Raw genomic sequence first — 14,800 nt, 5'->3', positions numbered from 1 at the left:
CGCCCTGTACTGGTAGCTCGTCTTCCCCTCGCAGACCCTGTGTCCGCACCTTTGTGAGGCACAGAGCCACCGCCTTGGGGTACCCCTCGGGTAACTGAGGGCTGGAAATGCTCTTTAATGGGGGGAGCAGATTCCCCACCTGCCCTGGGGGCTCCCGAAGGTCAAAGGCACGCATCACCGCTCGTGACCTTCTCTGAGGTCTCACACAGCACAAATCAACAAAGAGGTTCTGAGTTCCTAAGCCCGGCCCTTAGTGTTACCGTGCGCTTCCCATGCAAGTGAAAAGTAACTAGCAAAATCATAACACGAAAGCCCTGGATGATTAAACCACCACCACCAAGCCCCAAGAAGGTCACGTCTAAGGCGGCTACCCGACGTCCCCACTCAGGAGGCAGCAGGGAGCGGTACGCACAGTTCCCTGATGCAAGGTGGCAAAGATCTGTTCCAGAACCATAAGACACGTCCACAGCCCGTGGCCTGGGGTCGCCACCCTGGGAGAAGCACTTGCCCGCACTCCTGACCTGTTCTGGCAGCGGGGACATAAGGGTGAGCGAGACAGAAAGGGTCCCGGCCCCTACAGGGCACCCATCGCGGGGAAAGACGCAAACAATGCAGCACTACTGACGAGGCTCCGGGTTGTGGTCGGACCCAGGGACAAGGCACCGGGCAGGGGGCACAGGGGACGGAGGGAAGAGCAGAGAGGCAGAGGTGGCCTCTCTGAGATACAATTAGAGGCGAGGCCTGAAGGAGAAGCAGGAACCAGCGCACGGAGAAGCTCAGAGGCAGAGCTGGGGGCGTCAGAGCAGCTCGGTGCCTGGAGCACAGGTGCACAAGGCCTGGGTCCAAGCGTCTTCTCTGGGCCACCCTGAAAGAGCCTCGGCTTATCTGAGGCCGTGGATCCGGACGGGTGAGCAGGGAAGGGGCAGGGTCTGGTCTACCTTTTCAAGAGATTCGGACAGATGTCTGTGGTCTGCTTTAAAAATAACACGAGAGAGGGCTGGGGGTGGGGGTAGCTAGGGTAAGACTGGCCGTGAGTTGATAATCACTGAAGCCCGCTGACGGGCGAATGAACCTACTTATGTAGGTTCAAACTTTCCCACCGTTAAAAATCGAAAGGCTGTGGCGGCACCTGGGCGGCTCAGCTGGTTGAGCGTCAGACTCTTGATTTCGGCTCAGGTCATGATCTCACGGTCCGTGAGTTCGAGCCCCACATCGGGCTCTGTGCCGACAGCACGGAGCCTGCTTGGGGTTCTCTCTCTCTCCCTCTCTCTCTCTCTCTGCCCCTCCCCGCTCATGCTCTCTCTCAAAACAAATAAATGAACATTAAAAAAAATTTAACAAGCTAGGGTGTCTGGCTTCAGCGTGAAGAATGGGCAGTGGAAGAACACGGGAGGAGACGTTAAGTGTCAAGTCGGGGTTGGTGCAGTTGTCCGAGGCGAGGTACTGTGGCCTGGCCCGGGTAGGTGGCCGCGGGGGAGAAGATAATTTCCGAAGCAAGGTCAAGGTCAAGAGGACTTTTTGACAGAGAGATGAGGGAAAGAGAAGATTCAAGATGAATCAGCCGTGGGCCCAACTGCTGAGCTGGGTATTGGAGGGCGTGGGGGGCAGGAACACACGGCACGTTTGGGACGCTCTACTGGCTTGAACGTCGTCCCCCCACATCTCACATTCACCCGGAACCTCAGAATGGGACTCTGTTTGGAAGGTCTTCCCGCATGTGGTTAGTGAAGAAGTGATCCTGGATCTAAGGTGGCCTCAAACCCAGGGACTGGTGTCCTTATAAGAAGGGCCAAGCCAGAGACACGGGAACACGCAAGGGACGAGGGCCATGCGGCGACAGAGACAGTGACACGGTCACAAGGCGAGGAACGTCGAGGGCTGCCAGTGACCCTACCCGAGCTGGGAGCAAGGCACGTAACAGATTCTCCCTCAGAGCCTCCGAGGGAAGCCAAGCCTGCCAATCCCTTGATTTCAGACTGCTGGCTTCCAGAACAGTGAGAGAGTAAGTCTGCGTTGTTTTCAGCCACCGAGTTGTGGTCATTTGTTACAGCCGCCCCAGGAAAATGCTGCAGGTGGCGGTCGCCCCCTGCTCCTGGCGGAGATGGCCAGTAGGCACGCCGGTGTGGAGTTCAGGGGGAGACCGGAGGCATCACGGGCTCACAGAGAACACAGACTGACACGGACTGGAGGGTCTCAGGGGCAGCGCAGACCGAGGGGCGAATGGGCCCTTGGACAGGCCAACATTTAGATCAGGAAGGAGGCTAAGAGGCTGGAACTGGGGAGTGAGGCCCGGAGGGGGACAAGCAGAGAGAGGGGGTGACAGCTGGAGGGAGACCAGGAGTTCGCAGGAATGTTCTGGGTTTTATTTTTGACTCTTAAGATGGGTGGGGATGAGTGGAACGTTGGGACCATTTGTGTTATGGTCGTCACGAATAAGATCATAACAAAAGCAGAAGCAAGGCGACTCCAGTGCCCCTTTGACTGACTGTTGCCGTCTATTACTGTCCCTCCCTGTGTCCCCCACTTGGAGCTGTAGGATCGGCTGAAGGGGGGGTGGCCAGGAGTCACACACTGAGAGAGACAGACACACACAAACGTGCAGCCTGAGCACAAGTCAAGCAAGAGAAGAGGGAAGTCCCTGAGCAGAGAAGGAAAGGGCTTGGCTTGGCTCCTGAGGCTATTTCTTGCTTTGCGTCCTTGAACTGCTGGTGACACTTCCCTGTAGCCTTCGAAGCGAGCAGGGGTCTCTGTCCCTTGCAACCACGGGCACTTTTGCCAGAAGCCCACCCCAACTCCTTCCTGCAAGAGGGCAGCCGCCCAGCAGGAAAGCCAGCCAGACGCAACCATGTGACCGGTCCCCTTGGCTAAGAGGGAGACGTACAACAGATCGTCCTAACGCCAGGCTGGGGCTCCTACATCGGGGCTGCACCCCGACATCCATCCTTTAAAAAGGCTCATCATCCTTTAAAAATGGCTCTGGGAGCAACAAAATCTGCTCCCAGAGGGGCAGCTGGCAGTGACCCTATACAGATCACACATGTCCCTCCCGATGAGCAAACTGAGGCCCAGGAAGGGAAGAGGCTGTCCAAGGTCAGTTAGGGCCCGGCCAGCGTGGGGAGGACTGAATCACTGTCCCCTGCCCCATCCGACAGCTCCAGGAGTCCTCGTCCCTTGTCGCCTCCCAGGGAGCAGGGAGGACCACAGCAGCGAGCCATTCCTGCCTGCCCAACCGTGGCCTCGTGAGCCCCGAGGTCTCCGCACAGTGTGGTGAAGAGAGCTGGGGCGGCGGGGGATGTTTACTGACTGATGGGAGCATCCCCCGTCCCTCAGCTCAGGAGGGTGTGGAATGGAGGGCGGAAGGTTCACCTTTGCCCAGACCACCCGTCCAGCAGTTGTAACTGAGGTGCCATCACTGGTCATCCTTATGGGCTGAGCTCAGGAACCAGGAGTCCTGGGTCCTGGTCCCAGGGGCTGCTGCCTTGCCCGTGCCTGGGTGACAACCTTTGACTTTCTGAGGCTGTCTGGCCATCTACAAGTTCTGTGACTCAACAGCAAGCTACCCCCAGCCAAAGTTTCACCTGGAATCCAAGAACCCAAGGGATACTTTTTAGGGCTATTGTCCAACAAAGAAGGGACAGGGGAGTCCAGCCACTATGTCCCCAGGCCTCATCCTGGGGATACTCGGTTCATCCCGCCCAGGTGCAAAACAAAAGGAACCACGGCCCCTCTGGGGCTCCTGGAGCTGAGCCATCCCGCCTCTGACACCCAAGTCTCTTGTGACCTGCCCCCTCCCCATTCTCCCAGGGGACCCTCCTGGGTTTCTCTCCCCACATGCCCCCAGCCCCCTCCCAAGGGGCCAGAGTTGCTGCCTGGACCTCAGGACCATCTGCCCTGCGAGGGCTGAGCCGGGGTTGCGGAGCGAGGCGGGGAGGGGCGGTCCTCTGGCCATTACCTCCAGGTCTCCCTTGGTGATGGATTCCTCCTCCACTCGGAACTGCAGATCCTCCACCTTCCTGCAGGGGGAGACGGGGCTGAGCGCGCGTCGCCCAGAGCGGTGGGCTTCGCCCAGTGACGGCAGAGATGGGCGAGGCCACCAGGTGCTCAGACCCCGCAGAAGGCACTGTCCCAGGGTCATGGCTGATGGGGGCAGAGCCTCCTGGAAAGCTCCGGGCCTCCCAAATTCCCACCGTGTGCTCTACTCAGAGGCCGCCGGCCTCTCTAAAATGGGGGTGTGGAAGCCAACGTCCTTCCTCCCTAGGGTGGCGGTGGGACCGGGCGGCAGAACAGGCTGTAAATGGAAGCACAGTGGTGCTGGGAACCTCACTGCCTACCGAACAGACCAGTCTGTGGGGACAGAGGGAAGGGGGGGTGGGGTTCTTCCCGTGCCGACCTCAATCTCATCCCCTCCCCTCAAAATCGGCCAGGGCTGCTCCGTGATGAGGGCCCCCACTGCCCCGCTGCGGGCATTGGCAGGGACCCTCCGGGAGACACATTCACCCACCCACACGCCAAGACAGCACAGGGGAGACACAGACACGGCAACAGCTCACAAAGCTGCTCTTCCCGGGGCCTCCTGACAGCTCCTGGCATACGGGTGAGGAGATGGGGCCCAGAAAGGGCAAGAGACCTGCCCAAGGTCACCCAGCAGGTATAGGGCCCTGAACACAACCCCCGGGGCGTCTTCAAGTTTTTATTTGTCAGCATCAGGCGTGTCGCCATGGGAACCAGATGTGTGGGCCCCGAGAACAGTCTCAGGCAGATATAAATAAACTCTTCTCTCTCCAAGTCAGACCGTAACAACAGCCTGTGGCTCATAGGCCTCGGCTGAAAGCCCAAACCCAGACCCAAGGCGGGGGCTGAGGGTGGGGGCTGCCTGAGGCGTGGGGGAGCGGAGGGAGCCACAGAACTCTGAATATCAGCCAGGAGACAGGAGCCCCGGGCCGAGAGAAGCCCTGTCCCCCGTCAGCTCTGTACCATCGGGTGACCCAGGATCAAGTCAGGCCAGAGGCCCTACACCGAGGGAACCACAGTCCAGGCTCGTCACCGAGGCAGGGGGGGAAGAACCGCATCATCACCAGCAGGCCGGTGGCCTCAGGCGAATCCCTCGCCTGCTCTGAGCCTCAGTGTTTTCATCTGTGACACGGGGGCAATACCTGCCTCCTGGGCTCGTGGTAGGATTGAGAGAGACCTGGGACCAGGGAAAGCGCTCAGCAGGGGGCTGACACCTCGAAACATGGTGCTTCTCTGAGCCTCAGTCTCCAGACGCAGACGAGCTGGGAGCTGAACACACAGCACACGGCCCAGAGGGGTGCTCCATGATGTGAACCGGTCTGGGGCATGGGAGAACCCCTAGTTCAGCGAACCACCCCCCCCCCAGTCTGGATGGAGAGCAGCGGACGGACGTGGTGACTCCCAGGCAGGGCGCTTCCCTCCAGCCTGCAGAGGTGGGGATCATCACCCCACTTTGCAGATGAGGGGCAGGCCCGCGGGGCTCACGCCACCAGGGTGTGGCGGAGGTCCTGAGCCCGGGCTCCGCCTGGCCATCGCTAACAAGGCCCAGAGAAGTGCTCCCCGGGACCAGGGCAGGGGTGGCACACACCTTCTCTCCTCCTCCAGCTGGTTGGACAGGTCTGCCTTCTCCTTCCGCACACTCTCCACGAGCAGCCGGGCCCGCTGCAGCTTCTCCTCTGCTTCTGCAACATACTGGGCCCCGAGCAAGGGCCGGGACGGGGTCAGCCTCCTCCCGGAACCAGGCTCCAGGTGGCAGAGGCCACTCCCGCCACCACCATGCCCCTGCCAGCTGGCCAGGCACAGACCGTGGGCCAAGCTGCGAGGGAGGAGGGCCCGGCTGAGTGCCGGGCATGGCAGAGGTCAGCCTCTGGCCCACCGGTCCCCAATCCCCTCCATGTCCCTCAACACCTAAGGGTCTAAGACTCCGCTGTCTGCTAAAGGCCTCTGTGACAGCCTGGCCTTAATGATTCCAGCACTTGAGGGTGGGGTGAGCCAGGCTCCGAACGGGGACGGGGCTCTCACGCAGGAGACAAACATCTACATCAGGGAAGAGGAAACACTGGACAGCAGGAGACTCAAGGTTACGGGTGAGGGCTCGCCTCCCCGAAATCCAGCACAAGGAGCTACTTGAGGGCACGATCTGGAACGTGGACGGTTGTAGACAAAAAACGTGTAGACGAGTATATTCAGACAAAGTGAGTAATTGGAAATAACCTGAACAACTACAGGGCACGGGCTGCGTCGGTAAGGACACGGCCCATGATGGATGGGAACACAGCCGTTCAAACGGGGAAGAATTTTCCGTGACCCAGAAAACGCTCCCGCTATAGCAAGTCAGAAAGAGCACGATACACCCAGGTTCCGGATCCATCAGGAGGAGGAGGGGTCTTCGTATCCTCTGCACACCCCTGGTTCTCTCTGCATGAGGGTGATTCCCAGAACTGGCCCGGGGAGGCTGCTGGCGCCCTCTGGGTGCCCCCACCGCCCCGCCAGCCCAGCTACCTGCTCATGCTGGGCCTTGAGCAGGGCGATCTCCTTCTCCACTTCACAGATGTGGCTCGTGGCCTTGGCCACCTCGGCCCGCTCCAGGTCTCGCTCAGCCAGCAGCTGCTCGATGTGCTGCTGCTTCTCCTTCAGCGCCTCTTGCAAGGCAGTTGTGCCCGATATCTTGCGGGCATAACGCGAAGAGGTCTCCGTGAGCTGCAGGAAGGCGTGGGTGCAGGCAGGACTCAGGGATCTGGAGTACCATCCAGACGACAGCTGGAGCCCCTCAACTCCCAGGGTCCTGCTCCTCCCTGCCAGTGCCCTAGACAATCTACGCAGGGGGGAATCGTGATGTTTGAGATCCAAGGAACGCTCCCCAAATCTCAGGAGAGTCACGGCCTCTGACGGTCAAGGCACCTGGGCTCTGCCTCACGGTGGCCTCCCTCACCTGGACTGCATGCTCTGGAGACATCCTAGACCCCCAACCTAGACTGGGCTTGCACAGAAGACCCTCTGTCCAGTAGGGCAGCCTCACCTTCTCCCCTCACCCAGGGTGACTGTGGCAACCTTTCGACTCCCTGCTCTGTACCTGTATTACCTACCCTCTACCCATATCACTTGTCCTGTATCCATATGACCCTCCTTAACTCCCAGGAAAGGGGTTAGGCTACTGATAAATCAGTAACACAAAAATAACAATAAACGTGAATGGATCAATCTTCTCTATTAAAAGACATGGACTTTCATCTTTTCTTTTTCTTTTTCTACGCCCAATGTAGGGCTTGAACTCATGACCCTAAGATCAAGGGTTACATACACTACTGAGACAGTCAGACACCCCTAAGCTTTCATCTTTGTTCAAAAACCCCACAGAGGGATGGGGCGCCTGGGTGGCTCGGTCGGTTAAGTGTCTAACTCTTGATTTTGGCTCAGGTCATGATCTCACAGTTTGTGAGTTCGAGCCCTGCATCGGGCTCTGTGTTGACAGCTTGGAGCCAGCTTAGGATTTTCTGTTTCAATCTCTCTTCCCCTCCCCCACTTGTGTTCCTGCTCTCTCTCTCTCAAAAATAAATAAATAAACATAAAACAAAAAACAAAAAGCAAAAAACCAAACTCACAGAGGAATACTTGGAACCAGAGCAGGAACAAGTCAGGGGTCACTGGCTCACCTGGCTCCTTCTGTCCCAACCCCCCCCCCCCACACACACACACATACCAGGTTAACCCTACCCGGCTCCACACTCACCAGTCCACTGCGGCTGGGCCGGCCCCCCACGGAGGAGGCCACCGAACTGACGGAGCTGATGGAAGAACTGCTGGGGCTGTGGGTCAGTGCCGAGACACCCATGGCCATACGCTTGGTCTTCTTGGCCTTGGCAGGGCTGGTGGACGGGAAGCCGATGCGTATTACCTTGTGGATGGGGGCGAAGAGGCCAAACTTGGGCGGGCATTGGAAGTACCTGGGGAGGCAGGACAGACACACGCTGCCGTCATGGTCCCACAGCCTGGAGCCACCCCTAGCCTACCTGAGCAGAGAGGTTTGGCCTTGGGGGTCCCAGCACCCTCACCCCATGACCAAAGGATGGGACTCCCAGAAATGGAATAACAGTGAGTACAGTCTGAGATTCTCTGCAGCCATAAATAGCCAGTGGGCATATTTTGGAGGGGAGGGGAATTATTGAGCACCCACTCTGTGCCAGTCCCTTTACATGAGTGCTATTTTCAATCCCCCAACCAGTCTACTGTTATCCACATTTCACAGATGAGGAGATTTAGGCTCAGAGAGGTTAAGTAACTTGCCTGAAGTCACCCAGCTGGTTAAGTGGCAAAGCCAGGACAGGACCCCCCAGTCTTCTGGGTTTGGCTCCCTCACACCATTCAGTGCCCCCTGCAGCCATATCTACAGCCCCACTCTCATGACTGCCCCTGGGCTACCCCAGCCCCAAGGAACGCCACTGGCCTTCTGTGCACAATACTCCCAGCACAGAGCAACAAAAGCCTGAAGGAGATGCCTTGGAGGTGGGGGCTGAGGCTCCCAACCTGGCCCTGAATTCTGAGAGCAAGAGTGAGTGGAAACATCCATCTTGAGAACAGGAAGGCCAAGTGTTGTCCCGGAAACTCTGGATTGTCTTCTCCCAGAACCTTCCTGGGCACAGATTCCACATGGGACCAGGGAGCTGGTGCTGTCCAGTTTCTGACTCTCCTCGAGACTGCCACCCCATCCTGCCTCTTCCTGTATGCAGGTCTTTGCTGGGACTGTCCTCCCCCCCACCCCCGCCCCGATAGAGCAGATCTTCCTCAAGCCATTCCAAAAACAAAACCCTACTTTCCTTCAAGACCTGGTTCAAGTGTGGTTCCTCCCCTGGCAGTTTGGCCTGCATCACCCTGGCCACTCCTTTTCAGAGCTGTCACAGCCTCCCCTGGGCCACACAATCTAGCCTCGGGACAGCCAACACAGGCTCTTGGGCCACTGGGCCTTAGCCCCACGCCCCTGCCACACACTGCTCACCCAGAACATCACACCCCCAGCCCCAGCCTTAGACCCTCTTGACCCAGCAGAACAGGCAGTCAGCTCTAATCAGGGACAGCAAGGGACCTGGAACCCAGTGGTGACCCTACTCATAGCTGCTGGACACGGGCCAGTATCGGATTATTTCCTGTATCACCCAGGGGAACTCCCGGAAGGCAGGAACCGCCTCCTCTTTTCTAGGGCTCCTACCCCACGTGTGGCACGGAAGAGGGAACACAGAACCAATGACCCACTTAGCACTTGCCCATGACTCTGTGCGACCTTGAGCAATGACCTCTCTGGCCTCTGTTCTCTCACCTGTAAAATGGGGGTGCTTTTCACAGCGCCTGTCTCAGGCAGAAAGAAGCTGGCAGCATCTATACCGTGGTGAGTGGCACAGCTACCCAGCTACCCTCAATGCTGACCTCCTCCGATGCCCCAGCCCTTGCACCGAACCCCCCGGAAGAGCAGCCCCCTCCCAGACTCCCCCAGGGGAAGCCCGCCATACCTGGTGCCCGCCACCGCCCCATCGTTCTTCCCGAGGGGCTCGTCCAGCTCCACACCACACCACTCGCCCTTGGCAAAGTCTGTCTCCCCCACGTACCGCACCACACCTGTCTTCGTCCCGCCGACCTGTTGGCGCACAGAGACACTCAGGTCCAGAGGACGCAGCGGGCACAGGCAGGGATGGCCAGGCTCATCTGCCCTCTCCCTTCCAGTGTGCAGGGGAGAAGGAAGAGGGGGTGAGGAGGAGGAGAGGCCCGAGGACAGCAGCGAGGGATACGGGTAAAACCAGAGCTTCCCAGGGCCGTCCCGTGCAAGGGCTCTGGAGACAGACAGACGTGCACTGAAACGCTGCCACTTACACGCTGTGTGAGCTTGGGCAAGTTGCCTAACCTCTCTGAGCTTCAGCATCGTCGCCTCTAAAAAGTTATTTATTTATTTATTTATTTATTTATTTATTTATTTATTTTCCCCCCCTTCCTGAGGATTAAGCACTGAATGTGCGCTGTCTGGCAATACCATTATCAATACATAACGTCTCGATAAACGTCATCCTTAAAAAATGGTTAAATGATGGTTGGCTGCTGTGTGGCTCAGTCGGTTGGGCGTCCGACTTCGGCTCAGGTCATGATCAGGCAGCTTGTGGGTTCGAGCCCCGTGTCGGGCTCTGGGCTGACAGCTCAGAGCCTGGAGCCTGCTTCGGATTCTGTGTCTCCCTCTCTCTCTGCCCCTAACCCACTTGCACTCTGTCTCTGTCTCTCTCAAAAGATAAAGAAACATTAAAAAAAATTTTTTTTTAAAAAACAAACTCACAGAACAGGCCAGTAAGTATGAATATTACTCTAGGGACACTGGGGGGCTCAGTCAGTTAAGCATCTGGCTCCCGATTTCCGCTCAAGTCATGATCTCACGGTTCACGATTTCGAGGCCTGCGTGGGGCTGTGCACTGACAGTGAGGAGACTGCTTGGGATTCTCTGTTTCCTTCCCCACCCCAAAATAAATAAATATTTTAAAAACATTACTCTGAAAAAGTTTAAATTTTTAACAATTAAAGTTATATACATCATGGGTTTGAACTGTGTGGGTCCACTGACGTGAGGATTTTTTTTTTTATATATAAAAATGGTACAGTACTGTAAAAATGTATTTTCCTTATGACTTTCTTAATAACATTTTTCCTCTACCTTATTTGAGTGTGAGAATACAATATGTAATGCATGTAACATACAAAATACGTATTAATTGACTGCTCATGTTATTGGTAAGGCTTCCGGTCAACAGCATGCTATTAGAAGTTAAGTTTTGGGAATGGGGTGCCTGGGTGGCTCAGTCGGTTAAGCATCTGACTTCGGCTCAGATCATGATCTCACGGTTTGTGAGTTCGAGCCCCGCGTCGGCCTCTGTGCTGACAGCTCAGAGCCTGGAGCCTGTTTCAGATTCTGTGTCTCTCTCTCTCTGCCCCTCCTCTGCTCACTCTCTCACTGTCTCTCGAAAATAAATAAATGTAAAAAAAAAAAAAAAAAAAAAAAGAATTGCACACTCTCCTGAGCCAGCTAATCTTTTTCTTTTTTTTGAACATTTATTCATTTTTGAGAGACAGAGGGAGCCCGACTTAACCTGAGCCAACCCAGCGTCCCCCCCTCCCTGCCAGGGCTTTTTAAGAAAAAGCACATGAAGGGGTGCCTGGGTGGCTCAGTTGGTTAAGCGGCCGACTTCAGCTCAGGTCACGATCTCATGGTCCGTGAGTTCGAGCCCCGCGTCGGGCTCTGTGCTGACCGCTCAGAGCCTGGAGCCCGCTTCGGATTCTGTGTCTCCCTCTCTCTCTCTGCTCCTCCCCCGTTCATGCTCTGTCTCTCTGTCTCAAAAATAAACAAACATTTAAAAAAAAAAGAAAAAAAGAAAAAGCACATGAAGAAATAACCTATTGGAGCCCTTGCATAATGGACAATAATTTTTACTCTAGCCTCCCTTTTGCTTAATTGAGGTAAAATCCCCATAGCATAAAATTCACCCCTTTGACCACTATAAAGTGTAGAGCCCTGGGGCTTTTTAGTACATTCGCAACCATCGTGTTTCTGATCCCGGGACATTTTCATCACCCCCCTCCAAGAAACCGTGCGCCCAGAAGCAGACCCCCACCCCCACCCCCAGCTCCTGGCAATCACTCTTTTCTACAGATCGCCTTATTCTGGCCATTTCCCAGAAGTGGAATTATCAGCATGTGACCTTCCGTGTCTAGTTTTCCTTCATTTGGCATCACGTTTTCAAGGTCCACCCACGTCTATCCGTGGAAGCACTTCGTTCCTTTTTATGAATTCCAGCATACGGGTCCCGTCCCATTTTGTCCGTCCGTTCGTCCGCTCTTAGACACGTGGGTCGTTCCCAGTGGTTCCAGTAAACCACCGTGAATCAAGGGGCTGTGCGCATCCACGTACAGGTCGTTGGGTGAACGCCTGCCTCCAATTCTCTTGCTTCCCTCACGGCTGAAGGAGTCGGGCTGGGTCTCTTCCTCCAGGCTTTCGAAGCTCCCTCTCTCTGTTTCCAGGGTGGCCGTTGACAAGTTCCGAGCCGACCTGAGTCCCGACCCTTCAGGCGAGCCTGCCTGCCCACTCCAGAAATGGGCAGAGTTTGCTCTGTCTCAGGGCTGTGCGGGCACACGGTGAGGTGCGTTGGGTGTGGGCCTCGTCCCTTGCCTGGGCTCCCGTGGGCCCTCTCAACCAAGAAACCCTTGTCAATCCCGGGGAATTTTCTCGAATTCCTTCTTTGACTTCTACCCTCCTCTTCCTCTTTCCTTTCTGGAACCACTACATTTGGAAGCTGGATCGCCTGGAAGGTTCTCTGAGGGTATTATTTTCTCTCCTGTTTCCATCTGTCTTTTGGTTCTACTTCCTGGGAGATTTCCTCAAACTTATCTCTTAAAAAATTTTTTTTAATGTTTATTTATTTTTGAGAGAGAGAGAGAGAGAGAGAGACAGAGTGTGAGTGGGGACGGAGCAGAGAGAGGAGACACAGAATCTGAAGCAGGCTCCAGGCTCCGAGATGTCAGCACAGACCCCGATGTGGGGCTTGAACCCACAAACCGCGAGATCAGGACCTGAGCCGAAGTCAGATGCATAACTGACTGAAACACTCAGGTGCCCCTAATTTATCTTTTTTTTTAAAAGTCATCTCTATGCCCAAAGTGGGACTTGAACTCACAACCCCAAAATCAAGAGCTGCATGCTCTACTGACTGAGCCAGCCAGGCGCCTCCTCAAGTCAATCTTCTAATACTTCTGTGGAGTTTCTTATACGTGTCATATTTTTTCACTTTCCCAGAGCATTTTTGTTCACTGAACATTCATACTCACGTACATAATGGTGTTCTGTTCAGATCTAATTCCTGTAGGACCTTCTCTAATTTGTTAGAGGACTGGCCACTTTCCCCAGAAAAGCTGCTTGTGCTCACCCTGAGGAGGGTTCTAGAAGGTACGCCAGCGGGGAAAGGGGGTCAGCCATCAGGATAGAAATTTCATTGAATTGGGGCGTATGGGCGGTTCTGTCGGTTGAGCGTCTGACTCCTGAGTTCAGCTCAAGTCATGATCTCTTGCTTTGCGGGATCGAGCCCCATGTCCGGCTCTGCACTGAGAGTGTGGGGCCTGCTTGGGATTCTCATTCTCTCTCTCTCTCTGCCCCACCCTTTGCTCCCTGTCTCTTCTCAAAAGTAAATACACATCAAAAAAAATTTTTTTTAATGTGCATAGCTTGGGACACTTGGGTGGCTCAGTCGGTTAAGCGTCCAACTTCAGCTCAGGTTGTGATCTTGCGGTCCGTGAGTTCGAACCCCACCTCCCTCGGGCTCTGTGCTGACGGCTCAGAGCCCGGAGCCTGCTTCGGATTCTGTGTCTCCTTCTCCCTCTGCCCCTCCCCCGCTTGTGTGTGCATGCACACGTGCTCTCTCTCTCTCTCAAAACAAACATTAAAAAATAAATAAACAAATAAAACATGAAATACATACACACATGTTAAATAAACATTAAAAGAAAAAAAAAAAAACCCTCCCTTCCCTGTCGTTCTCAGGCAGGTTCAGGGAAGAGTAGAAGCAGACACGCGTGTTTATCCACCTTATTTGTCAGAACCTCCTCTGCCACCCCCAAGTGTGCCTCACGTGTGCCTGAAAGGGACCAGCTCGCTAATCAAAACTCACTCCACTCCCAACGTCTCTCCCACACCGAATGCCTGCCGGGCACATCGAGGACACGATTTCTAAACGTCACAGCGCTATGCGGCGCGCAGCATTACTCCACTCCTAGATGAAGAGACTGAGGTTCAGAGTAGTCAGGGAGCGGAAAAGCCTGCTGGACCTCTCTCTCTTGCTTCTTCGGTCCTCGCGGGGCACAGCTACCAGGCTCCCCTCAGGCGGGGGTCTGTGGCTACAAGTGCACTACCCACCCCTCCCCGGCCCGGGCGGGTACTGCCTCACCCTTGGTCCTCAGCTGCCTCCGGACCCAAACCCTCTCCTTGTCCCTTCCTCCTCCTACAGCACAACGGAGCCAGGTGGGTACCCTTCCCGAGCTGGGAGCAAGGCAGAGGCAATGGAAAAGTTTCCAGAGGGGATGGGTGTGGCACTGACCGCCCCACCTTGGTCAGCACAACCTCGGGACACCGGTCTCCCCGACGACCCCCGAGATTCTGCTCACCGAGACCCCAACCCGGGTGTGGCAGGCCTCGCCCTCCAGACGGAGGACATCAGCCTCTTCTCTCTCTTTTTTTGATATAATCCTTCTTTACTTTAAAAAAGTTAATAGACTTCTTGGGGGCAATTTTAGGTCTATAGAAAATGTGATTAGGTGGCTTAGTCGGTTGAGCGTCCGACTCTTGATTTTGGCTCAGGGCATGATCCCAGGGTCAGGGGATCGAGCTCCGCACTGAGCCTGTTCAAGATTCTCCCTCTTTAGGGGCGCCTGGGTGGCTCAGCCGGTTAAGCGTCCGACTCTCGATTTTGGCTCAGGTCATGATCTGTTTGTGGGTTTGAGCCCTGCATCGGGCTGGACACTGGGGAGCCTGCTTGGGATATTCTCTCTGTCTCTCACCTGCTCTCTCTCTCCAAATGCGTAAATTAAAAAAAAAAAATGAATAAATAAAAGAGAACACTCCCTGGCACCCACCCCCACCACGTGCCAGGCCCCAGCCTCCCCTTTGTGCCACCCGCAGGTTATTTGGGCCAAACACCAACTGCATCCCAGGTCTCCCGGAGCAACGCTGGTGGGCAGGCCAGGCTCATCTGTTTCTCGGGGACTTTCCTCTGAGGAA

At 55.7% G+C, this 14,800-nt stretch overlaps 1 protein-coding gene across 6 annotated transcripts in view; it reads right to left on the bottom strand.

The window, feature by feature from the left end:
* Nucleotides 1–14,800, bottom strand: part of CLIP2 (CAP-Gly domain containing linker protein 2) — a 75,370-nt gene that overhangs the window by 17,966 nt on the left and 42,604 nt on the right. For all 6 annotated transcript variants that reach the window (XM_023246988.2, XM_023246990.2, XM_023246989.2 and 3 more), the window contains 5 exons: nt 9,513–9,637; nt 7,742–7,955; nt 6,514–6,711; nt 5,600–5,703; nt 3,953–4,013 (listed from right to left, as the gene is read on the bottom strand). In XM_023246988.2, the coding sequence (XP_023102756.2) occupies nt 3,953–4,013; nt 5,600–5,703; nt 6,514–6,711; nt 7,742–7,955; nt 9,513–9,637 (702 nt within the window). The remainder of the gene's footprint in view (nt 1–3,952; nt 4,014–5,599; nt 5,704–6,513; nt 6,712–7,741; nt 7,956–9,512; nt 9,638–14,800) is intronic.

Source organism: Felis catus, chromosome E3, assembly GCF_018350175.1.
Source record: "Felis catus isolate Fca126 chromosome E3, F.catus_Fca126_mat1.0, whole genome shotgun sequence".
Taxonomy (NCBI): Eukaryota; Metazoa; Chordata; class Mammalia; order Carnivora; family Felidae; genus Felis; species Felis catus.
The sequence above is the reverse complement of the archived record's forward strand: the minus strand, read 5'-3'. Positions and strand labels throughout refer to the sequence as shown.